Source organism: Podarcis melisellensis (genome assembly GCF_964234715.1).
Source record: "Podarcis melisellensis genome assembly, chromosome: 6".
Taxonomy (NCBI): Eukaryota; Metazoa; Chordata; class Lepidosauria; order Squamata; family Lacertidae; genus Podarcis; species Podarcis melisellensis.
Window position 1 is genome coordinate 5,109,943 of NC_138538.1, and position 25,990 is coordinate 5,135,932.

The 25,990-nt window shown below is 46.2% G+C and overlaps 1 protein-coding gene across 1 annotated transcript; it reads right to left on the reverse strand.

Annotated features, from left to right (window-relative positions):
• Positions 1 to 677: 677 nt before the first annotated feature.
• On the reverse strand, positions 678 to 25,643 carry PDYN (prodynorphin). Its single transcript, XM_081917285.1, has 3 exons — positions 25,428 to 25,643; positions 4,338 to 4,482; positions 678 to 3,002 (listed from the first exon to the last, which is right to left on the reverse strand). The coding sequence occupies exons 1-3, from the start codon at positions 25,451 to 25,453 to the stop codon at positions 2,331 to 2,333; spliced, it is 843 nt and encodes a 280-aa protein (XP_081773411.1). The 5' UTR covers positions 25,454 to 25,643; the 3' UTR covers positions 678 to 2,330.
• Between the last annotated feature and the right edge of the window lie 347 nt (positions 25,644 to 25,990).

The following is a 25,990-nucleotide window of genomic DNA, read 5'->3' on the forward strand; positions in this document are numbered from 1 at the left end:
GTCTCAAAGCGGCTAACAATCTCCTTTCCCTTCCTCCCCCACAACAAACACTCTGTGAGATGAGTGGGGCTGAGAGACTTCAGAGAAGTGTGACTGGCCCAAGGTCACCCAGCAGCTGCATGTGGAGGAGCGGAGACGCGAACCCGGTTCCCCAGATTATGAGACTACCGCTCTTAACCACTACACCACACTGGCTCTCTCTGGGTTATTTGTGGGGCCTGCCTGGTGTTTTTACACGAGTAGAATGTGTGCTTTTATTTAAAATGCATCTCTGGGTTATTTGTGGGCCATAGGAATTCCTTCAGTTATTTTATTTTTCAAAATATAGTCCGGCCCCCCACAAGGTCTGAGGGACAGTGGTCTGGCCCCCTGCTGAAAAAAGTTTGCTGTCCCCTGCCCTACATCATGTGAAAGGCGGAGGAATTATTGTGCGATCTGTGAGCCACACGCTTTAAATGGCTCTGGGAAATGGGTGTTTGGGGTAGCACTTAGGAAACTGCACGAGCCGAAGAAAGAAAAATGCAGACTTCCAGGGTGCAAACGCATCTATCACACCACATCTGGCTCAGCTAGGCGGCACGAAAGTTTTTACTTAATTTGAAGCTGGCATGATACAAACATCGGCTCCCATGGGGCACACACTCTTTTCTCTGTTTTTGTTTTGTTTGGGGATTTTTGCTCCACTGTCCTCTCGAGTCCTAAAGGTCCTGCGTGACAGATTCCTTGCAAAGCCTGTCCACAGAGGGTGATTTGAAACATTACAAAGCAAACTGACTCTGGCTTGCGACCCTGGGAATGTGTGTGCCTGTACGATGCGCGTGTTTTGAAACACCTCCTTGTCACATTTCACACTTGACATTTCAAAGGGAACACTTAAAGTAAATCATATATGCACAGTGTAACGAGAGAGGGCAGCAGCCAGACTTTATCACGCTAAGAGCAAACCCAGTGTCTGCTCCAGAGGTTCACAAAGTGGGCAAGATCACCCCCTGAGGGGCACTAGGATTATCTGGTGGGGGGCGCTGAGAGGCAAGGGGTGGCAGCTGGGCACTGGAGGTGCAAATGACTATCGTAAAATCCTAGAGTTGGAAGGGACCAGGGGGCTCACGTTGTCCAACCTTCGACCATACAGGAATATTTTCGCACAAAGCAGGATTCAAACCCGCCACCCTGAAATTAAGAGTCTCATGCTCTACCGACTGAGTTATCTATCACTCTGTTGGCTTTGAAAAGCTGTCATCACTGGATCAAGTTCATTCGTCTTGTTGAATTAATTAAACAGTTTTGATTTTGAATAAATGTGCAATTGATAGCTCAGTTGGTTAGAACATGGTGCTGATAATGGCAAGGTTGCAGGTTCGATCCCTGTTATAGGACAGCTACATATTCCTGCATTGCAGGGGGTTAGACTAGATGCTCTTCAGCTTCCCTTCCAACTCTGTGATACTAGGATTCCTATTGTGAACGTTATTATGTTATTATCTCCCTTAGTGGGCCGTGCAAACCACTATTCTGAATACTGCTTTTTATAGGATGGATGTGACACTATTTAAAGTTTTTTAAAAGTCTTGCTGTTTCCATTTGACTTTTCACCAACCAGTTGCTTTGCAGCTGTTTTTGGACTACAAATCCCATCAGTTTCAGACTGCACAGCCATACAGGTTGCGGCTGATGGGAGCTGTCGTCCGAAACATCAGGAGGGCACGAGGTTGGGGAAGGCCGCTGTATCCATCCGAGGTTTGGACTGCGATTGCTTTGTACCAGCAGGTGTTTCCAAGCTATTACTCTTCAATGAGGTTTGATTGCTGCTGTTTTCACCGTTTAAATTTGTTTACAGGCTGCACTTCTAAGCACGCTGGCTAGGAATTCAGAGGGATTTTACTTCCCAGCAAACAGGCTTAGGTGTGCACTTTTGGTGCGTTCCATTGATGTGGTTTTGTTATTGTGCCGGCTAATTAGATTTGTTAGCCAGGCTAGATTCGTTTTTTGGCAGACAGGGAAACAAAATATTAATGACAGCTGAGAACAAATCTCTTCAGAGGCTGCAAGCAGACAGCATCTCCCTACATGCACCCCTCTTTCTAGAGATTGAGGACAGCACCAGAAAGCTGCATCTCAGGCCCTGAACCCCCAAACCCTGGCTTCCCTCCACCTCAAAATCCATGCTAAGGTACCCCATGATGTCGATTCATTCCTTCTCTATCAGGCCTGCTGGTGGCCCTTGCACTACTTGGCTGAGCACTGGGGTGAGCGGCTGGAATGACCCACACAGTCCATATTTGGGGGCGTCGTGGCCGGAGGACGCCTTGGGTTTCTGCCCAAAGCGGCTTCTATAGGTCATAGGCCTCCTCTGAGTAGGCATTGGGCTCTTCCTCCGACCTGGTGGTCACCTTGAACTGGCGCCTCAAGAACCCTCCGTAGCGCTTCTGATTGTCCCACTTCAGCTTGGGTCGGATCCTGCGCATGAAGCCCCCATAGCGCTTGCGCAGGTCCCCCAGCTCTTGCCTGCCCTCCTCGCCGGCCGCCGTGTCGGAACCTCGCTTGGGGTACTTGCGGAGGAAACCCCCGTAGCGTTTCACCTCATCCTTGAGCAACCCTGCATCCGACTCTTCCCCATTGTAGGCCAGGTCTCCAGTCTCCAGAGCCGCCGGGTATTCCTCCTCAGCGCCCACCTCGGAGGCTGCCCTCTCCCCCACCTTCCGGAAGAATCCACCGTACTTCTTTGCCACGTTCCCCTTGGCAAGGGCGTTCTCGCGGAGGAGAGAAAATATCTTGTTCTTGTCCAACTTCTTCATGAAGCCTCCATAACGTTTGGCCAGCCCAGTGTACACCTCCCTGGGTCTGGGGTCACCTTCCTGTTCGGTCTCCTCCTCTTCATCACCCTGGGATGGTCTGTCGGGCTCCCCCTCGATCAGGAAAGGGGCGAGAAAGGACAGCGCTCTCTTGCACTTCTCCCACTCAGCACTGGACAGCAAGGAGCCTTGGCACTCCAGGGAGCATATCTGTAAGACACCAACAAAAGGGGCAATCTGGTCAACATTCCCTCCGTGGCCCAGAGATAGAAATTCTGTAAAACCCATCATCAGTGAGTGCCAGCATTGTGTATGCAAAAGGGAGGTTCGGCCGTAAAATTGGTAAGACCCAGTTTAGGAGGAATCTAACAGCTGAAAAACAACTCCAGATAAGGTACGAGGAGAGCTCTGCACATCCAGTAACAATGTGTGCAGTAAAGTTTTCTTTGAAGGACTATGATTGGATGAGGGATGGTGGAACAGTGGGGTGTTGGAAGGTGATTGGCCAGGGGATGGATCAGCTGATGTTATATGTAGGTATCCTCTCCATAGACACAGAAGAGGTGGGTCTCGTGTGATGTAATCCACAGGGAGCAGTCAAGTACAACATTCCTTGTTTTCCTAGAGTGGACATGCAAGGGAATGTTTGGTCCAGCCAGTTGAAACTTCCTGTTCCTCCTGGCCTGGAGCATCCTTCCTCTTTCATGTGACTAGTGGGTGGGCGTGACCTTTCCAGACCTGGTAACAAAAGGACAAGGCATGCTGCCACTCTCCTTCTTTTCCATCTTCCTTTCGTCCTGTGAAATGCTGGACTGCTAGCCTGCAGTCACTAGGTAAATCTCTCTTATGGTGTAAACCTGTATGTATATGTTTGAAACTTTATTTTCTGTTAAATTGTTTTTAATAATTTTCCAATAAAAAACATCCAATTAACATATCAAATCATAATCCAATAAAAAACTAAAATAAAAAAGATTAAATTATCTTCCAAATTGTAATTATTAATTTTTGGGACTTCCCATAGTTTAGACCTTGAAGCATAACTCCAAATCCTGCCTTTTGTCATTATTTCCATATTTCCAGATCTCGATTTTAACACTCGAATAATATGTTTGAAACTCTAAGCCTTAAGCTTGCCTTCAGGGATCACACTGCGCTCTGCCTGATTGTGAGTAAACTTTCTTTTTCTTGCTTATCAATAAGACTGTGGTGTCTTTATTCTTTTAGGAGAGATTCAAGGGGTTTTACCAGGAAAATTTCAGAACACATTTCAATCTGGACAAGCCAGATTGAATTGCGTATTGTTTAAGAAACTCACACGAGTTTGCAACACGTTTTCTGCTGTGTCAAGGGGGAAGGCACTCTGCTAAGTAAAGGAACTTGCTAGTGCAAGTTAGGAAGGATATTAATAAATAAAAAAAATATCCTCTCCTGCCACCCTGAACATTCCCACAGGTCTGAGACCAAGATAGGTTACCAACAAAATTATGCTTGCATGTATGTTTTGCTTGCATAAACAGCATCTTGACCGGGGCAACAACTTACCAAGGGGCTGACCAGCTTATCCACATCCTGGTTGTGAAGAGCACATGCAGAGCACTGAGCGGAACAGTCTGCCGAAATCGAGGTAGCCAAACTGAGGCAAACGGCAAATGCCAGAAACTGCCTCTCCATTCTTGAAAGCAGAAACCTAGAGGAATTGGGAAGAGAGGTGAGTGAATGACAGAATGACTTTCCAGGGGTGGAGTGACTTATGAGTCGAGGACCCGCCACGCGCATAGGATTATAATAAGACACACAGACACATTATTTTAGGTTAGTGGGCAAAATTAGGCCACAACTTTATTGGTTACAGCATGTGAGTAGTATTGGCTTAGGCACTGGCTGAAACAGCAATACCGGACTCCACCCCGCTCAGTGGGGAGTCATTTCCGGGTTAACAACCAATGGGAGGAGCTTGTTGATGCAAATACAACTGGAAGCTCCTCCATGACGTCACTGGGGGTCATGCCATGGCCCTAGCCACCAGCAGGGCATCGGACAGGATCCACGACTGCCGGATTCCTTTAACGGCATACCCAAAAGAGGAGGGGTAGATGATGGCCCATACCCAATATTCCAACACAGCACACGTATTCCAATGCCTAACCGCCAATACCAGAAAGTTGTGACGAATTGCTACGAGGTAGGCGGAAAAGCCAAGAGGCTGGTGCCAATTTGCCAACTGGATAAAAAAGTTCTACCAGGCCCCTTGGGCAACCAAGGCAACCAACCAAAGTCCATAGCAAGGTCAATACGCAAAAGAAGCTGACCTAAGAGGGAGGGAGATCCGAAGAAAGCAGGAACCGACTGGAAGTTGAGCGCTGCCGCGGCTGTTTACATGTGGCTAGCCCCGCCCCCCCCGGGCGACCCTATTGGTGGGCCGGAAGGCTTGGCCGCAGCAGCTGAAGCAGTCAGGAGCAGGGAGCCGTACACGCCTCCCTGCCCCTGCGGGAAGCTGCTCCCGCTCACAACCTCTCCCCTCCAGGAGGAGGAGAGGCCTTCTCTGAAATACCAGCACTTTTGAGAGCCCCATACCCTTGGGGGGGGGGATGGGAGGTTGGAATCATAGCTTGCATGCAGAAGGTGAGGATCCCCAGGGGAAATCCCTGGCACCCCTAGAGAAACTACAAAAGGTCAAGAATTTGGAGTCTGAATAAACTCCACCGCGGTCTTCCATCCAAAAAGCAAAAGGCCTTCTTTCAATTCTTTTTACACATGAAATTATATCTTGCTGATGTTTCCTGTTGTTAGATTACTTTGAGATGCATAATGGGAAATGACTCATGATCGGAAGGAAGGAAATAAATAAAGGCAAGAAGGGAGAGGTTTAAGCAGTCTCAGCCGCCATTTCTTTGCACAGAGCAGCAAAGGCACATGCAACTGCCCTTTCCATTACTCCTTCCTCCCCAAGTCAGGAGGCTGCTCTGGCATTCCCTGTGCAATGGCCTCTTGATTTAAGGTACCTTCGAACATGGCCTCAGGCAAGAGCAGCCTAATAGCCCATTAAGAAGGCAGCTATTTGCCATCTGTACAAAAACCAGGAGAGGCAGTTATCTCAGTCAGCCTTAACAGGCTATATGTGCTATTTTTCTAGAAAAAGAGGTGCCAGAACTCACCATGAACATCTCCCTCGTTTTAGCAATGGCACCCACCTGAGAGGGGCTGGGACTGAATTCCAGCAAGTTCCAACTGAAAATACACTTGTGTGTATTCCAACCTATAAGTAAAGGTAAAGGGACTCCTGACCATTAGGTCCAGTTGTGGCCGACTCTGGGGTTGCGGCGCTCAGCTTGCTTTACTGGCCAAAGAAGCCGGCGTTCAGCTTCCGGGTCATGTGGCCAGCATGACTAAGCCGCTTCTGGTGAACCAGAGCAGCGCACGGAAACGCTGTTCACCTTCCCGCGGGGTGGAGTGTCCCAGGGTGCATCTGGCCTCATCTTTGCATACTTTTCAAGATCAGGTCAAGATGCGCCTTTTCTCCCAGGTCTTTGCAGGCGGATGATGGGATCGGAATATCTCCCCTATCCCACTTCCATATTGTCACCAGGCTGCGAGCTTTGGCAGTGGGATTTTGCTTCGGCTGGAAATGAAAACCCCCCAAAAGTACCAAAAAAACTTTCAGGCAAACACTCTTCCTTTGTCTCTCCCCAGCTGCTAAGCCCCAGAGGGGTCCCTGTTCTGAATCCCTGGGGATCTTTTACGCTTGCTCTCTCCTCTCTGCTCCAGCTGACTTTCTCCTTAATGTCCTTTAATTGGGGCTGATGGAGAAATATGCTAATCCTCCCATATTCATTTGTGCTAAATTAAGCTGTAATTTGAATGATATGCATTATCATATGTCGAATTATCGACGTTAGCAGAACATAAATTCCACCGAGCTGCCGGTGGCTCAGAGGCATGATTCACTATCTGATTACAATACTTTGCGATCTTTTGGCACCTTTCATCTGCTGATCGCAAATTGCCTTAAGAGCATTAATTAATAGAGCCTCCCAGAATGACTGCGGAGCCAAGTGCAGCTTGAGGGGGGGAAGGGAGTTAAAGGAGATCATTCTTTCCAAGGCTAAAGAAAAATAAAATAAAATTTCACCTCTACAAAAGAGAGGATATTGGTGGACTTAAATTCACAGCATGCTGTGCGTTGAAGGAGAACTATATGAAGCTTTATAGGTGTTAAATACCACCGGCACATCAATTTCATATAGTGATGTATGGAAGTGAGAGCTGGACCATAAAGAAGGCTGATCGCCGAAGAATTGATGCTTCTGAATTATGGTGCTGGAGGAGACTCTGGAGAGTCCCATGGACTGCAAGAAGATCAAACCTCTCCATTCTGAAGGAAATCAGCCCTGAGTGCTCACTGGAAGGACAGATCCTGAAGCTGAGGCTCCAATACTTTGGCCACCTCATGAAAAGAGAAGACTCCCTGGAAAAAAACCCTGATGTTGGGGAAGATGGAGGGCACAAGGAGAAGGGGACGACAGAGGGCGAGATGGTTGGACAGTGTTCTCGAAGCTACCAGCATGAGTTTGACCAAACTGTGGGAGGCAGTGGAAGACAGGAGTGCCTGGCGTGCTCTGGTCCAGGGGGTCACAAAGAGTCGGACACGACTAAACGACTAAACAACAACAACAAAGCTAGCAAAGATGTATAGAAGGAAGGCACGTATGGCCACATGTGGTGGACGTGCAAGATAACCAAAGCGTTCTGGGAAATGATGAGTTGAAAAAAAATGTTTAAAATAACATTTGTTAAAAAACCAGAAGCCTTTTTTACTGGGAATCTTAGACGCAGAGATACCAAAAGAGCAGAAACAATTATTTATGTACATGACAACAGCAGCACGGATACTACTGGACCGGAGATGGAAAGAAGACAATGTCCCGACCAGAGATGAACGACTGATGAAGATGATGGACTATGCCGAAATGTCGAAATTGACCTGGAAAATCAGAAACCAGGAAGACGGAAACTTTAATAAGGAATGGAAAATTTTTACAATTTATTTAAGAGAACACTGTAAACAACTAAAAGCTTTGGCTGGATTTGAGTGACGCTTGTATTGCATGATGCTGGTATGCCTCGCAGAAGACCTTAAGGTCCATGAATAACCATAGTTTAGAGGTCCCGGGCCCTAAGGAAGTCAGACTATCCTCCACCAGGGCCAGGGCCTTCTCAGTGATGGCTCCGACCTGGTGGAATGCTCTGTCCCATCAGACTAGGGCCATTCAGGATTTAACCTCCTTCTGCCTGTTAGACAGAGCTATTCTGCCTGGCCTTCAATTTGAATTCAGCCTGATCTTTTATTTCCCTTCTCTTCCCTCCTCCTCCCCTTTTATGAAGATCACCCGCTCTGAGACCCCACTGCTAATCCTCCCCTGGCCTCCTCGCTGGCCCAAGTAGGACCAATTCAGCCAGCTAGCCCTGCTTTATTTCCCCTAAATTGATTTTTGAATTTTATTGTTATTCAAGTTTTTATGCTGTATTTTATGCTGCTTTTATAATTGTTTTAAATTTGTTGTTAGCCGCCCTGAGCCTGGTTTTTGAACCGGGAAGGGCGGGGTATAAATAAAAATTTATTATTATTATTATTATTATTATTATTAGGTTTAAAAAAAAAAGAGGGGGCATTGGTTCATGAAGCCCAGAGACTGCTCAAGGGGCAAAACTGTAGTGTTGGAAGAGACCCTCATCTAGTCCAACCCTTTGCAATGCAGGAATCACAGCTAAAGAATCTTCCAACCTTTCCTGAAAAAACTTGCAATGGAGAAGAGTTTGCCACTTTCTGAGGGAGTCTGTTCCTCTTCGGATATCTCAAAGGCAATCACAAAGAAGATGGAACAAGCTTGTTTCCTCCTGCTCCAGAGGCTAGAACCCGAATCAATAGATTCAAGTTACAATAAAGGAGATTGAGACTAAGCATCAGGAAGAACTGAATAATAATAGTAATAATAATAATAATAATAATAATAATAATAATAATAATAATAATAATAATTTTTATATATACCCCGCCCTCCCCAGCCAGAGCCAGCCTCAGGGAGGCTAACACCAGTAAAATTACAGTAAAAACATAAAGGGGGGGGAACCAATTTAAAATACAGGTTAAAATGCGATTTAAAATGCAGCCTTTAAAAAGTAATTTAAAAAACATAAGGGAAGGGAAACATAAGGGTCAGACTGAGTCCAAACCAAAGGCCAGGCGGAACAGCTCTGTCTTGCAGGCCCTGCGGAACGATGTCAAGTCCCGCAGGGCCCTAGTCTCTTATGACAGAGCGTTCCACCAAGTCGGGGCCAGTACTGAAAAGGCCCTGGCCCTAGTTGAGACCAATCTAACTACCTTGGGACTTGGGACCTCCAAGGTGTTGTCATTTGTGGACCTTAAGGTCCTCCGTGGGGCATATCAGGAGAGGCAGTCCTGTAGCTACGAGGCTCCTCTGACAATAAGAGCTGTTTGACAGTGGAACAGACTCTGCTGGGGTGTGGGTAAGGAAGGAGGAGAGACTATCTTACCACAGATGTTTCATCAACTGCTCTGGCAGCCTTTTTGGCTAAGGTTTGGTGGGGGCAGATGCATTGCATAACTAAACAAATTTCCCACCGGTCGTTTTTGGTGCAGAATGCAAACAGACAGACAGCAGTGAGGGATGTGTGTCTTGAGAGGTTCTTATATCATCCCCGCCATTCCTCTGAATCAGCTTGCTCCTATCGATTTCTCTCAGGATGATTTAAACGCTCTTATTAAAGCAGGAGGGGAGAGAATTAAATTTCTCATTTTGCTGCTGCCGGGTTGCGGAGCGCAGAGGCAGCTCTCAAACGGTGTGCCAAGGGCCAGTTTGGATGCGCAAATAACGATAGAGACAATGGTGCAATTAAAGATAAAATGCGCTTGGAGAAGACAGGCTTGTTATATATATATATATATATATATATATATATATATATATATATATATATATATATATATAAAATCACACACCGACAGACAGAACGAAAGGGACTTTTGCACGCAACTGCAAACTTGCATGCAAGCAAAATCCGGGGGGGGGGGTGTTTGTGTGTGCTGTGAATTCAGGGATTTTTCTCACCTCGTTGCAAATGATAACATTTGTTCCACTCCTGATAACCCCAGCATTGTCTTAGTGCAGGGACGGGGAATCTGTGCCCCTCCTGATGTTGCTGGACTACAACTCCCATCATCCCCTAACAGATGCTTTAGTTGAGATTCCTGCATGGCAGGGGGTTGGACTAGATGACCCTCGGGGTCTCTTCCAACTCTTACAGTGCTATGATTCTGTGATTCTATGAGTCTGGCTGAGGGTGGTGGGAGTTGGGAGTCCAACAACAGGTCCCTCAGCCGTGCCGTAATGTGCCAAGCAGCTCTGCAGAGTCAGTGCTGCTGCTGTCAGTGGAAACCTCATTCAGATATGTCCAGGTGTCTGCAAACCTCAAAGGGAGGCTGTTCCACCACCTCTCACTTGGACTGGGCATAAAGAGGAAGGTGGAAGCACGCTCTACTCTATAAAAGGCTAAAGCTTACTCAGATGGGAAGCATATTATTGTTGGAATTCCTGCTCCATGGTTGCAGTCATGGGATTGTTGTCTATCACATGATGGTGTATGTTTTCATTCCACAGAGTGGGAAGTGATGGAGATAGGATGTTTGTGTTCTGTGAAGGGGGACTGTTGTCCTTATTCTTTCTCTCTTTGCTGTCTGATGCTAAAGAGAGAGAGAGCAGTGCTCTGTGTGTGTTTATATGTAAATAAAGTAGATTAGCCAAAATGCTGAGTCGCTGAGGTCTGTTACGCAAGCTGCACAAACTCTGCGGATCCCTAAGTGTGCCGGTGTCGGTTGGCATCGGTCGCTGTGATGTTCGGACTGAAGAAAACTTATGAAGCTCCCGAACGAATGATCAGGAGGGAGGGAACATGCCAGTCGGGCATGTGTCTCTGCCAGGGTCCTACTCGAGTGTAGGCTGAACTCCTGACAATTATTTCATCATCATCATTATTATTATTGCAAATATAGCCAACGTGGTGCTTTTCAGACATTATAGACTACAAATCCCATCATCGTTGGCAATTAGGCATGTTTTCTGAGCCTGATGGGAAGTGTAGTCCACAGAATCTGGAAGGTGCCAAAATGGGTTAAAGCATTACAGTGGTACCTCGGAAGTCAAATGGAATCCATTCCAGAAGTCCATTCAACTTCCAAGGTGTGGCTTCTGATTGGCTGCAATCAGAAGCTGTTTGAAGTCACATCAGATGTTCGGGTTCCAAAGAACATTCGAAAACTGGAACAATCACTTCCGGTTTTCGATCATTCGGGAGCCAAAACATTTGACTCCCAAGGCGTTTGAAAACCAAGGTATGACTGTATTATTTTGTGTGTGTGTGTGTGTGTGTTTGTTTGTTTGTTTATTGTTTATACCCCACCTTTTTCCCTGATGCGACTCAAAGCATTGGGGGCTTTTTAGTTGTTTTCCAAAAGGGGCGGGGGGGAGAGACTGACAATGCAATTCTAAGCACACTTACTCAGAAGTAAGTCCCATCATGTTGGTCTGACTCCCAGGTACATTGAGACGTTGGTTAGAAGATATAATTATGCATGGCTTATTATGTTTCTCTCTCCCATAATACTAGAACCCAATCAGCTAATAAAATTCACTGGTTTGCCCATGTAACTCCAGCATCCTGTTTTTGCAACAGCCTGCTAGATGCCTACGAGAAGCCCCCAAGGAGGACCCAAGAGCAACAGCATTCTCCTGCCATTTGTAGCCATTCAGAAGCATAACTGCCTCTCGTGAATGCAGAACACCATGCACCCATCCTAGTTAGTAGCCATTAATACCTTTGTTCTTTGTCTAATCCTCTTTTAAAGCCATCTGAGTTGGTAGCCATCACTGCCTCCAGTGGGAGGGAGTTCCACAGTTTAACAATGCACCGGGGACAGAAGAACTTCCGTTTTCTGTCCTAAATCCTCCAACATTCAGTTTCATAGGACGTCCACGAGTTCTAGTGTTATGAACAAGGGAGAGAGAAAATTCTCTATCCACTTCCTTCATAACATGCATAGTGTTATACAGGTGTATGGGGTGTTAGGGGTAGTTAATAATGATGATGATGATGATGATGATGATGATTTATTTATACCCCGCCCATCTGGCTGGGCTTCCCCAGCCACTCTGGGCGGCTTCCAACAAAACACTAAAATACAGTAACCTATTAAACATTAAAAGCTTCCCTAAACAGGGCTGCCTTCAGATGTCTTCTAAAGGTCTGGTAGTTGTTGTTCTCTTTGAATTCTGGTGGGAGGGTGTTCCACAGGGCGGGCACCACTACCGGTCCCCATCCTGCACTCTGCTTCCACCTGTGGCTCCCAAAAGATGTCAATATGTGACTGGCTGGCTAAACCAGGTGAGGGTGTCTCAGGTGGGTTAGGGGTTTCCCCTACATGTGAAGACAGGCTCCGGCAGATTGAGTGGATGAGAGCAATTGTGGGTCCATCGGTCAAGAAGGCTGCAGAGGGAAGTGAGAGGCAGTTGGGTCATCAACCTGGAAAGGTCTAGGAGAAGGAAAACTAGACCTCCGCTGTCTAGGAGAAGGAAAACTAGACCTCCGCTGCCTTGCGGCTATACCCATTCATGAGAAAGGCTTAGGGTGTAAACCCCAAATTAAAATCCATACCTACTCCCTTGCTGAACATTTTCAGGAGCAGAACAGACAAATCCTACAGAAATCTGGAGTGGAGTCCCTAGGACGGGTTGGTTGGCTCCTTGAATGCCTCTTTCTGGCAACTCCTGCAGCCAAATTGATGCCAAACGCATTGCTCCTCTTTCCTTTGGACCACACTAGTCTGGCCGAAAGGGGGGTCTTGTTGTCTGGGCAGCTCAGGACCTCCATCCACACTGCCCAGGCTTGTGCCCCAGGGAGTTCATTTCGGTGCTGCTAACACAACAGTTCAACTTCACCCCTGTAGGCGCACTCTGTTGTCTCTCAAGACAGACAGATGCCAACAACATCAACAACAGGTGTTCCTATGGATCAGGAATTGGTTGCATATCAGGAAGCATGGAGCAGGACCAGGGCTGGATTTACGTTTGATGAGGCCCTAAGCTACTGAAGGTAATGGGGCCCTTTATATGTCCAGCTGTCCTTTGTCAACAACAAATGGTCGCTGTTTTTTATGTTGAATATATGCTATATGGAGGGACGGGGTGGTGCTGTGGGTTAAACCACAGAGCCTAGGGCTTGCCAATCAGAAGGTCGGCGGTTCGAATCCCCACAACGGGGTGAGCTCCCGTTGCTCAGTCCCAGCTCCTGCCAACCTAGCAGTTCGAAAGCACATCAAACTCCAAATAGATAAATAGGTACCGCTCCGGCGGGAAGGTAAACGGCATTTCCATGCGCTGCTCTGGTTCAACAGAAGCGGCTTAGTCATGCTGGCCACATGACCCAGAAGCTGTACGCTGGCTCCCTCAGCCAGTAAAGCGAGATGAGCGCCGCAACCCCAGAGTCGGGCACGACTGGACCTACCAATGGTCAGGGGTCCCTTTACCTTTACCTATATGCTATATGTGGTAATTTATGGACCTAGTAGGTATCTAAAGCCATTTGCACGTAACAAAATATGTATTTTATCAAAGTAATTGTTGAACTGAAATACAATGAAGAAGTATATTAATTAATATTTGGTCTTGCTTTTAAACTTGTTTATAAATAATATTGCATTAAGGGAGAGCAGAGGGGTCGCCAAGTTTGCTTATGAAGCTTAATAGTTCCAGGTCCTTAAACCTGGAAGCGTTTGCAAAGCACTCCAAAACGACCTCTCAATTGAGTGAATGGGCAATAAAATGGCAACTGCAACTCAAGGTAAACAAATGTGAAGTGATGAACACCAGGGCAAAACAAAATTTTAATTTCACATATATGCTTATGGGGTGTGAAATGGCTGTGAATGCCCAGGAATGAGACTCTTTGGGGTCGCAGTTTATTCACCCAGATTTGCTTTTACAAAGCTTACGCAGCGTTTATATGATGTACAACGTTTACTGAGCATCTGTTCCTATTTGTTTCAGGAATGATTATATAGGAATGAGCATTCATCCTGCTTTGATGGTGGGGCGGTTTATACGTCTTCCCATAAATGGCTCATTCATTCCACACTCCTTGCATTTCCTTGTCACTTTCCAAGCCACAAATAAAACAAGATGTTTGTTTAAGTGGATTTTACGCTAGGGAGACAGAGCTTTTTCATTCACCATCCGAAGTTCTGTTATGCACCCGAATCCCTTCCACAAAATGTTGGCACTTCTGGATCGCAATCTCTCCTTTCCATTTTACATTCAGACAGCTAACCAGATGAAGATCAAATCGCTCCATATAGTTAAAGCTATGGTTTTCCCAGGGACGCAGGTGGCGCTGTGGGTTAAAGCCTCAGCGCCTAGGACTTGCCGATCGAAAGGTTGGCGGTTCAAATCCCTGCGGCGGGGTGCGCTCCCGCTGCTCAGTCCCAGCGCCTGCCAACCTAGCAGTTCGAAAGCACCTCCGGGTGCAAGTAGATAAATAGGGACCGCTTACCAGCGGGAAGGTAAACGACGTTTCCGTGTGCAGCTCTGGCTCGCCAGAGCAGCGATGTCACGCTGGCCACGTGACCCGGAAGTGTCTCCGGACAGCGCTGGCCCCTGGCCTCTTAAGTGAGATGGGCGCACAACCCCAGAGTCTGTCAAGACTGGCCCGTATGGGCAGGGGTACCTTTACCTTTACCTATGGTTTTCCCAGTAGTGATGTATGGAAGTGAGAGCTGGACCATAAAGAAGGCTGATCGCCAAAGAATGGTCCAGGAGGTCACGAAGAGACAAACACGACTAAACAACAAAAGAGGGGACTGGCAAATAAGCAGCTGTAGGTTGTCAAGTGTAAGCTGAGAAAAGTTGCAGGTGTAGAACTTGAATGTTTTGCACTGCATTTGAAATTCCTACCTCCTTTGCACCTGGTCATCCTGCATCAGAGAAGGAGAACCTGTGGCCTGCCAGATGTTGCTAGACAACAAATCCCTTCATCCCTGATCTTTTATTCCCCTTCCTTCCCTCCCTCTCCCCGTTTTATGAAGATTACCCACTCTGGGATCCCACAGCTAATTCTCCCCTAGTCTCCTCGCTGGCCCAAATAGGACTAACTTAGCCAGCTAGCCCTGGTGATCATACAATGTTTTTTGGATGGATTTCCCCCCTAAATTGATTTCTGAATTCTGAACTTATTTTTATTCACATTTTATGCTGTTTTTTTGTTGCATCAATTAAGTGTTTTAAATTTGTTGTTAGCCGCCCTGAGCCTGCTTTTCTGAACCGGGAAGGGCGGGGTATAAATAAAAAAATATTATTATTTATTATAATTAGCGAGGTGATGGGGAACCACACTGCAAATTGTGGGGTGAAGGAATCCTTAACTGGAAAACGTATAAACACCATGCAAAAAAATTAGGATGCACGCTCATTGCCATTGTTCCTGCAAAGAAATCAGAACGAATGCTCACTGGTGTTGGATAGAAAAGGAAGGGACCTGTGTGAGAGGCCGGCCAGAAGGGTCTTCCTCAGAGGGTGAGACTGAGGGAGGGGGAAGCGCCCCAGTGAAAGCTGGGGGAAGATTCCCATCTCTGTATGTGGATTGAAGATTAAAATATAGAGGTGATAGGAGGCTATACATATATTATTAATAATAAAACACAAAATTATCGTGTATAAGACTATGTTGTCTTTACTCTAAAATAATGTTCAAAATCGGGGCTCGCCTTATGCACGAATATCTTTTCCCCCATTTTCTTAAATTGGAGTCCCCAAGAATAGGGGGCACCGTATACATGGGGGCGTCTTATACACGGAAAAATATGGTATATGTTATTCTTATTCAGTTCTTTTTCTCTCTCTTTTCTTCTCAACCCTTTTTCTTTCTTTTTCTGTCTTGTTTTTTGTTATTTCTCTTTAGACCACTTTGGTTTTTCCTCCATTATATTTAAAACATTTAATAAGATTAGTGGTGGGGGGGAGAGAAGAGAGACTGAATGCTCACTGAAGACTAGACATAGTCTAACCCTCTGTATTGGATGTTTTAGCTGAGTTTCCTATGAGTCTATGTTTTTCTGCTTCTACAATATTTCATTATGCTCCTATCACTTTATGTAATTGTATTTTGTATAAATTATAAAAAATATATAAATAAAACATGTTCGATTTACAAACAAAACATTTAAACAGCCATCTTTCTAATGCTAGGGTGGAGGGGGGCATGGGCATAGGAAGGATTTTTGTTAGGGAGCAGAACCTTAGATTTGTATTCATTTGTATTTATTTTTACTTATGGGGGCAGTTGCCCCTCTTGGCTACGCTGCCCCACAGGAAGGAAACAAGGTTGGAAGGGGACCTCAGACAGGAAAAGCTTGGGGGATACTGATTTAGAGGAGCCCTTAGTAGACAATTCTGAGCAGATGAACCAATGGTCTGAGTCAGTAGAAGACATGGGTAGGCAAACTAAGGCCCAGGGGCCGGATCCGGCCCAATTGCCTTCTCAATCCAGCCCACGGACGGTCCGGGAATCAGCATGTTTTTACATGAGTAGAATGTGTGCTTTTATTTAAAATACATCTCTGGGTTATTTGTGGGCCATAGGAATTCCTTCAATTTTTTTTCAAGATATAGTCCAGCCCCCCACAAGGTCTGAAGGACAGTGGACCGGCCCCCTGCTGAAAACGTTTGCTGACCCCTAGTATAAGACATGTCTTGGGGCAGGATTTGGGCTGGAAAGAGGTGCAGAAGGGGAAAGGTTAAGTTCTACACAATGTGCTCCTGATCCAGTTCTGAACCCCTCACAACCAGTGCCAGTTTTACGTATAAGCTATAAAATAAACTATAGCTTAGGGCCCGACTCTCTTGGGGGGCCCAAAAAAAAATTAAAGGAAAAAAAACCTGGATGTACATTTCCAAAACATAAGATAAAAAACAAATAAAACAAAACCTACATACAGCAACAGTGTTTTGTGTTGTGTAGGCTCCTGTTTGTTATGTGCAAATGGCTTTAGATACCTATTAGGTCCATAAATTACTATATAGCATATATTCAACACAGAAAACAGCGACCATTTGTTGTTGACAAAGGACAGCTGGGCATATAAAGGGCCCCATTACCTTCAGTAGCTTAGGGCCGCATCAAAACTAAATCTGGCCCCGCTCACAACTGCTTTTTTAAAATAAATGAAAACAGAAGCAGCTTGGGATAAGCACACTCCAAACAAAAACAAAAGCCCTAACATTTGAGAAAGCCCTAATTTTACACCGGGCTTTTACACGGCTGTGTAAAGGTGGTGTCTCAACAGGTGCGCCCACAATTTTGCTGCATGAATATTGGCAGATGCTGAACTGCTAAACTTGCCCCACACACATTTTAGTTTCTGCAGACGCAGCTTGGGTTTGAGAAAACCCCCAAATGGATGATGCCCCATGGCTGAGCTTTGTCGATGTTACCTCTAGTGTCAAGCCGGAAAAGGAAAATGGACAAGTGTGTTTGTGTGTGGATTAATGTATCTGCAGCGCTGGAGAGAGAGCACCCACAACACAGCATAAAATAAACACTCTTTTTTAAAAAGGAAAAAGGAAAAAAGACCACATTGCAGGGAAAGGTTGAAGGCATCGCCATAAGAGATTTCACAAAGTTCACTGGTGTTTACCGCTTTTTTATTATTATGGCTTTTTAAAGTGGTCGGAAGAGCACTTTTCTCAGGTAAAAATAACATATTGAATCTGTGGGTGGGGGCAGGAAATGCAATTTGTTCACAATGGAAATGCTGCTTTGGGGAAATGCTTGAGAATTCTCCCCCCCCCCATGAAAATGGAGTAATAACTCCCCTGCTTTTATTGAAAACATTTGAGAACTCTGTCCAGAAAAAAAACAACTAAAGCAAAGCGGTAATGAGAGGCAATAAAAACATTGCAGAGTCTTCCATATTCCGACAATTGTATATGCCAGGCTTCATCAACCTGGCATATACAGATGTTTTGGTTGTGTTATAGGATGTTTTGGTTGTGTTATAGGATTTCTAAGGTCTTATATATATAATATATATAATGAATGTTCATAAATGTACAAGGCAAACACATAAATAAGCATATAAACCACGTGTCTGAAATAGTACAGGAGAACAATCCTGAAGCCATTTGGCTCTCCCAAATTGACCTCAAATATTTCTCTGCAAGGAGGAAGGAAATGGGAAAAGCTCTGCAATTGTCTTTGGACTGTAGGGGCTTACACACCTCCCTGTAAATACAGTCTGGCAAGTGGAGGTGACAGAAGATGAAGTCCAAAACATCTGGAAGGCACTGAGGTGGCGAAAGCCTGCTTATTGACTCAGCATCCATGTTAGAACGGACCACCTTGGAAGTGGCAGACTTTTCTAAACAGAGGTTGGATGGTCATTTGTCTTGTATGATCTAGTTGAGTTTCCTGCATTGCAGGGGGTTGGACTAGATCACGGGTAGGCAAACTAAGGCCCTGGGGCCGGATCCAGCCCAATCGTCTTCTAAATCTGGCCCACAGACGGTCTGGGAAGCAGCGTGTTTTTACATGAGTAGAATGTGTGCTTTTATTTAAAATGCATCTCTGGGTTACAGTGGTACCTCAGGTTAAGTACTTAATTCATTCCGGAGGTCCGTACTTAAACTGAAACTGTTCTTAACCTGAAGCACCACTTTAGCTAATGGGGCCTCCTGCTGTCGCCGCACTGCCGGAGCACGATTTCTGTTCTCATCCTGAAACAAAGTTCTTAACCTGAAGCACTATTTCTAGGTTAGCGGAGTCTGTAACCTGAAGCGTATGTAACCTGAAGCATATGTAACCCGAGGTACCACTGTATTTGTGGGGCCTGCCTGGTGTTTTTACATGAGTAGAATGTGTGCTTTTATTTAAAATGCATCTCTGGGTTATTTTTGTGGGGCATAGGAATTCATTCATATACCGGTATATTTTTTCAAAATATAGTCCAGCCCCCCACAAGGTCTGAGAGACAGTGGACTGGCCCCCTGCTGAAAAAGTTTCCTGACCCCTGGACTAGATGACTGTCGGGCTCCCTTCCAATTCTACAATTCTGCGTGGTATTTCAGCAGCCTAAAATGGGAGGGGGAAGAAACTGCCCCGATTTATTAGGGTTTCCATGTCTGGCTTTCTAGACGTGATCTTTATTGCCCACTGGTTATGCTATATTGTTTTATTTGCCTTGGCTTTTTGTGACTGTGGTGTAAAAAAAATTGATTTGAAGTTGTAGAGAATGTATTGTTTTGGGCGCTTGGGAAAGGGTGTGACCGCGGAGCCCTGGTTTTCAAGAGACTTTTCTTTATGGGAATACACAGCACAACACACAGCAAACATGGGAAGAGCCCCACTGGATTCGACCAAAGGCTCATCTTCTCCAGTCACACGCTGCCGGGCGGGGGGGTTCCCACCACTGTTGTGTCCTTGGGCAGGGGTACACTGCTTTTGGACATGGAGGTTCCACTGAGATAACTTAGCTAATGGGAGACTTATCCTCCATGAATTGTTCTGTCCGTTTGGAATATACCGTATTTTTCACTCCATAGGACGCACTTTTCCCCTCCTAAAAAGCAAGGGAAAATGTGTGTACATCTTATGGAGCGAATGCAGGGGGGAGGCAGGCGGGAAAAGCCCCCAAGAGCCGCACACAAGCTCCGTGCGGCTCTTGCGGGCTTTTCCCCAGGAGGGAGAAGGGACTGACTGGCCGCTTCAGTCCCTTCTCCCTTCTCATAGAAAAGCCCGCAGGAGCCATGTGCTCCTTAAAGGGTGCGCGGCTCGTGTGGGCTTTTGTGGGAGATGGGGGAGTTCCCCCACCTCCGGCAAAAGCAGGGAGAAGGCCTGTGCACTGCTCCCAGAGCTGGGGGGGGGAATCATATTTTTTCCCTTGATTTCCCCCTCTGAAAACTAGGTGTGCCCTATGGTCAGGTGCGCCCTATGGAGCAAAAAATACAGTGTGTGTATATATATATATATATGCAGGTTTTGGTGTCCTCGGGTGTCTTCCCGTGTAAAAGTTGGGGTGTCTAGGCGACGTTTCGACGAGGTCTCACTCGTCATCTTCAGGCTGGTGCTTTCGGCTTCTTGTTACTGGAACAGAGCAGGATCTCAGTGTTTGAGTTCCTATAAATACTGTTGAGGGGGTGTGGTGTATAGCCTCCAATGTTCTGGGCAGAGAGGAAGTTCCCAGGCTAGTGTGCCTTTTCTTCTTTTGTTCCTTAATTACTTGAGGGATATCTTGAGTGATTTCTTGAGTGATATCCTGAGTACCACTTAGGTGGGTCATTAGGTGTGGATTAGTTGCTAAAGTCTTTGTGTCTTGACCTCTTGAACTTTGTGAAGAGTTTTTCTGAGAAGATGGCTGTACTGCACTTAGTTGTGCTCTGGCTTGGCTTCGTGTATAGGGGCGAGCTGTGGTTTTGTGGCCTGTGTCAGCCAGATCTGTGTAGGGATTGCAGGGGGGTGCAGCATCCGGAGGTGCCACCATGGTTTGGCTACTGGATGGTGTCTGTAATTTATCTGTGGAGAGGGTCTGGGTTTGGGTCTGGTGTGGTTGATTGGTGATGGCGTTCTGTGTGCCTCTGGATCTGGTGTCAGTTTTTGTGGGGAGGGCTAATTTCCAGATGTCTGGCAAGCGGGATGTGTCGTCACGCTTGTTCATGTTGTGAGGGTGTTTCTCTATCTCGATGGCTTCCATGATTATTCTCTTGTGGTGATGTTCCATGTTAAAGAGCAATTTGGAATCTGCAAAACCTGCATTCCTGTACCCGTGAAAATCTACGAAAGCAAATATATATATATATATATATATATATATATATATATATATATATATGTGCAGGTTTTGGTGTCCTCGGGTGTCTTCCCGTGTAAAAGTTGGGGTGTCTAGGCGACGTTTCGACGAGGTCTCACTCGTCATCTTCAGGCTGGTGCTTTCGGCTTCTTGTTACTGGAACAGAGCAGGATCTCAGTGTTTGAGTTCCTATAAATACTGTTGAGGGGGTGTGGTGTATAGCCTCCAATGTTCTGGGCAGAGAGGAAGTTCCCAGGCTAGTGTGCCTTTTCTTCTTTTGTTCCTTAATTACTTGAGGGATATCTTGAGTGATTTCTTGAGTGATATCCTGAGTACCACTTAGGTGGGTCATTAGGTGTGGATTAGTTGCTAAAGTCTTTGTGTCTTGACCTCTTGAACTTTGTGAAGAGTTTTTCTGAGAAGATGGCTGTACTGCACTTAGTTGTGCTCTGGCTTGGCTTCGTGTATAGGGGCGAGCTGTGGTTTTGTGGCCTGTGTCAGCCAGATCTGTGTAGGGATTGCAGGGGGGTGCAGCATCCGGAGGTGCCACCATGGTTTGGCTACTGGATGGTGTCTGTAATTTATCTGTGGAGAGGGTCTGGGTTTGGGTCTGGTGTGGTTGATTGGTGATGGCGTTCTGTGTGCCTCTGGATCTGGTGTCAGTTTTTGTGGGGAGGGCTAATTTCCAGATGTCTGGCAAGCGGGATGTGTCGTCACGCTTGTTCATGTTGTGAGGGTGTTTCTCTATCTCGATGGCTTCCATGATTATTCTCTTGTGGTGATGTTCCATGTTAAAGAGCAATTTGGAATCTGCAAAATTGATTTCGTGTCCTGTTTCTTTCATGTGTTGGAAAAGAGAGGAAGTTTTTTCTTCTTTTTTGACGGCATTCTTGTGTTCTGCGATACGTGCATTTATTCGTCTGTTTGTTTGTCCAATGTACGTGGCTGGGCAGACTTTGCAGGGTATTTCATAGACCCCTTGGTTTTCCAACTGGATTTTATCCTTGGGGTTTCTGAGGATATTGGCTATTTTTTGGTTGGTGCAAAAGGCTGTTTTGATATTGTGTTTATGGAGGATTTTGCTAATTTTATCTGTAGTGCCCTTGATATAAGGAAGGAGGGCCATGCCATTGTTTTCTTCTGTGTCTTGGTTTTTGGGGGGTGTTTCTTTTTGGATTAGCTTCGTAACCCTGTTTTGCTGGTATCCATTGGCAATTAACATCGAGATAGAGAAACACCCTCACAACATGAACAAGCGTGACGACACATCCCGCTTGCCAGACATCTGGAAATTAGCCCTCCCCACAAAAACTGACACCAGATCCAGAGGCACACAGAACGCCATCACCAATCAACCACACCAGACCCAAACCCAGACCCTCTCCACAGATAAATTACAGACACCATCCAGTAGCCAAACCATGGTGGCACCTCCGGATGCTGCACCCCCCTGCAATCCCTACACAGATCTGGCTGACACAGGCCACAAAACCACAGCTCGCCCCTATACACGAAGCCAAGCCAGAGCACAACTAAGTGCAGTACAGCCATCTTCTCAGAAAAACTCTTCACAAAGTTCAAGAGGTCAAGACACAAAGACTTTAGCAACTAATCCACACCTAATGACCCACCTAAGTGGTACTCAGGATATCACTCAAGAAATCACTCAAGATATCCCTCAAGTAATTAAGGAACAAAAGAAGAAAAGGCACACTAGCCTGGGAACTTCCTCTCTGCCCAGAACATTGGAGGCTATACACCACACCCCCTCAACAGTATTTATAGGAACTCAAACACTGAGATCCTGCTCTGTTCCAGTAACAAGAAGCCGAAAGCACCAGCCTGAAGATGACGAGTGAGACCTCGTCGAAACGTCGCCTAGACACCCCAACTTTTACACGGGAAGACACCCGAGGACACCAAAACCTGCATTCCTGTACCCGTGAAAATCTACGAAAGCATATATATATACACACACACACACACACACACACACACACACACACCACCTACTTTGGACAGATGAAATTTAAGTAAAGATCACAAGTGGTCTGCCAGGGCAAAGACAGTTTTCTGAAGTCGGAATCTCCATTGCTGATGGTTCATTTGGTGATAATTTCTCTTTGTATGTGTAGCTAGGGATACAGTACTGAATATATAACTAGTGACGAAAATGAGAAATGAGAAATGGACCTTCTACGAATACCCTTTCTAGAGGTGGGAGGTGAGGATCCGGGGGACAGATAGCTTTGCTCCCTAGAGATTTTTTTAAGCCCTCTGATTCACAGGGAGGAGGACAGTAGTCTCCAGGAAGTTCGCCTTGTGCAGGAGAATGTCCCAATCAGCACTGGATTTAGGGCGGTGCAGACAGCTCCCTCGCAGAGGGCGCCGAGCCAAGGGGGTGCAAAACTGAGACCCTCCATCATTGCGAAGATCAATTTGGGGGCGCCAGATTTTGGGCTCGCTCAGGGTGCCATACTACCAAAGATTACCAAAGTCCCCCTCCCAATGGATTCTGGCCCCAGATGGCTCTTATTACAGAAACAGTGTTGTGAATGAGCAGCAAAGATTTGCAGATAAGTGAAGAAAGCAGATTACATTCTCACCCTCTTGGAATTAACCCGGTTTGGTTTGCCTTTGTGGCAAATGGGAGCACGATATGAATCAAAGCTGTCAACGTTTCCCTTTTTTTAAGGGAAATTCCCTTATTCCGAATAGGATTCCTCACAAGAAAAGGGAAAAGTTGACAGCTATGCATAGATACGATCCATCTCTTATCATTGCCTGCCTGTTGCTACGTTTGAAGAATCTGCCATGAGTTGTTTTGAAGGTGTCCCAAAACCCCCCAAAATATATAACAGAAACACACACACACCCTTTTATCTCCCCTTTTGTTTCTACCCCATCCCTCTTTCTCATGAATCCACAGGTGTACCAAGGGGTTGGCTAGCTTGCCCCCCACCAAAGGTTCAGGCCTAGAGGGCCTAGAGGGCAGTTGAGTGGCATCGTAGTCCCAAACATCTGGAGAGCGCCAGGTTGGCAAAGGCTGGACCACACTTAGGGCAAAATCCCTGTTCATTCCAATAGGAATTGTGCAAGAGAACTTCCCAGTGCAATGTTGGTGCACAAAGCATCACCCATTCCCACCCCCCTCCTGAGTAATACCCCACCCTCTCACTATATATAAAGGTCTGGTAGCTTCTCTTTCGGTGTATCCGAAGAAGTGTGCATGCACACAAAAGCTCGTACCAATAACAAACTTAGTTGGAAGGATTTTTTTTTAATTTTGTTTCGACTACGGCAGACCAACACGGCTAACTACCTTTAACTAAAGCATCCTTTGTTCTCACTCTTTTAAACGGCTTCTAGACAATCAGCCTTGAGGCTGCTCTGTCAAATCCAGTGGATTGGGAAACAATAGCAGAGCTTGAGAAAAGGGAGAGGTAAGCTGCAGTCTTGGATGTGTCTCCTCAGAAGTAAACCCCATTTAGTTCAATGGAGCTTACCCCCAGAGGCTAGGACCAAAACAATGGCTTCGAGTTACAAGAAGGGAGATTCCGACTAAACATCAGGAAGAACTGTCTGACAGAAAGAGCTGTTCCTCCGTGGAAGAGGCTCCCTCGAAAGGTGATGGACTCTCCTTCCTTGGAGGTTTTTAAGCAGAGGTTGGATGGTCATCTGTCATGTATGATCTAGTTGAGATTCCTGCATTGCAGCGGGTTGGACTAGATGACCTTGGGGTCCCTCCCAACTCTACAGTTCTATGATTCTATGATAGTTAAGTGCGCACAGGACTGCAGTCTTAAGTGCTTTAGGCTGCCAATCAAACCCCAGTTACCAAGGAGTAAGCCCCACTGAATTTTATGGGACTTACTTCTGAGCCGAACTGTGCTGTTAAAAGTCCCATTGACTTCAGCAGGCGTGTGCCCGAAATCAAACTGATTCGAGTTCTTAATCTTCTGTCTGGATTATGCCCACTATTTATTTCTCCTGGCGAAAATCACAAGAAATGCACACAGATTTTCTCCAGCAATAGAGGAAACCCCCATCAAATGTGCCCACAGTTCAAAGGAATCACTTGTAGCAAGCAAGCGAACCGGAAAGGAACTTTTGTGGTATATAAAAAAATGCACATTCTTTAACAAAAAAAAAACAACCAAATTATTTTATCTCCTTTCCTTTCGGCTGAAAGTTAGGAATGCATGGCAACAAGACTGATCTTAACGCACTGGCAAGATTTTCTTTGCTGGCTCCCCCTGAGTTGAAACTGATGCGTGCTTCGAAGTGGAATAGATATAATAAACAGGCAGAGTTCAGAAATCCATTGCTAAGGAATGGGGGTGAGTGGAGAATAGAGACTCATCTCTCTCTATATATATCATTTAATTGCTTCTGCTTTTCGCAGTTGATTCTTTTCGCCGTGCAGTCTCACACGCACCTACTCAGAAGCAAGCCCCGCTGAGTTTCAGTGGGACTTACTCTCAACTAAGTGTGTGGGTGTGCCGAATCGGAGCCCTGCTGAACGCAAAACGGGCAAACGCCGCCAGACGAAAGAGCGTTCCCTGTTTGCCAGCGGCGAAATTGAGGTATGAAACGGGTATGAAAAGGCATAAATCAATGGGTGGAGAAAGAAAGAAGGGTTTCGAGGAGGACAAAGGATTGCACAGCAGCCGGCGTGGAAAAGGAGGCGAATGACACACAGAAAGAGGGAAAAGTGAAGGTGTTACCTGCGGAAAGAACTCCCAAAGTTCATGGAGATGCTTCTTCAGAGTTGGCCTCAGGTGGGTTCTCTGGGCAGGACGCGAAAGTTGCAGGTTCCTCTTGCAGGTGTGCGCGCAGCCTTCTTTGCGCTTTAGTTCATCCTTGGTGGCTGGGCGGATGGACCGGCGGTGAAGGTGCTGCGACCCCTTCTTTGCTTCGCAGCTCGGGTTCTTTCTTCCCCCTCCCCTTGCCCCTCTTTTTATTGACACGCCGCCGCCTCCTGCCACACAGCCCCAGCGCAGCTCAAGCTCTCCCGAGCCAATAGGGGAAGACGGAAGCTCTGAATAATGAGAAGCATCATCTGGCTCTTCGACACCTCCATAGGGGAGAAAGGAAGGGCACCAGCAGATCCTGGCTAGAGAGACTTTCTGCAGGAGTCGGGGGGCAGCGGAAAAGAGCTGGCGAGGCGCAAACTTCATTCTCCAAAACAAAACTCCTAGATCTCAGAAGCAATTCGTTCTCAGTGCATAGGGTGTCCATCACAATAAGGGACCCTTCACACGTTACATTTATTAGGCGACTACTACGG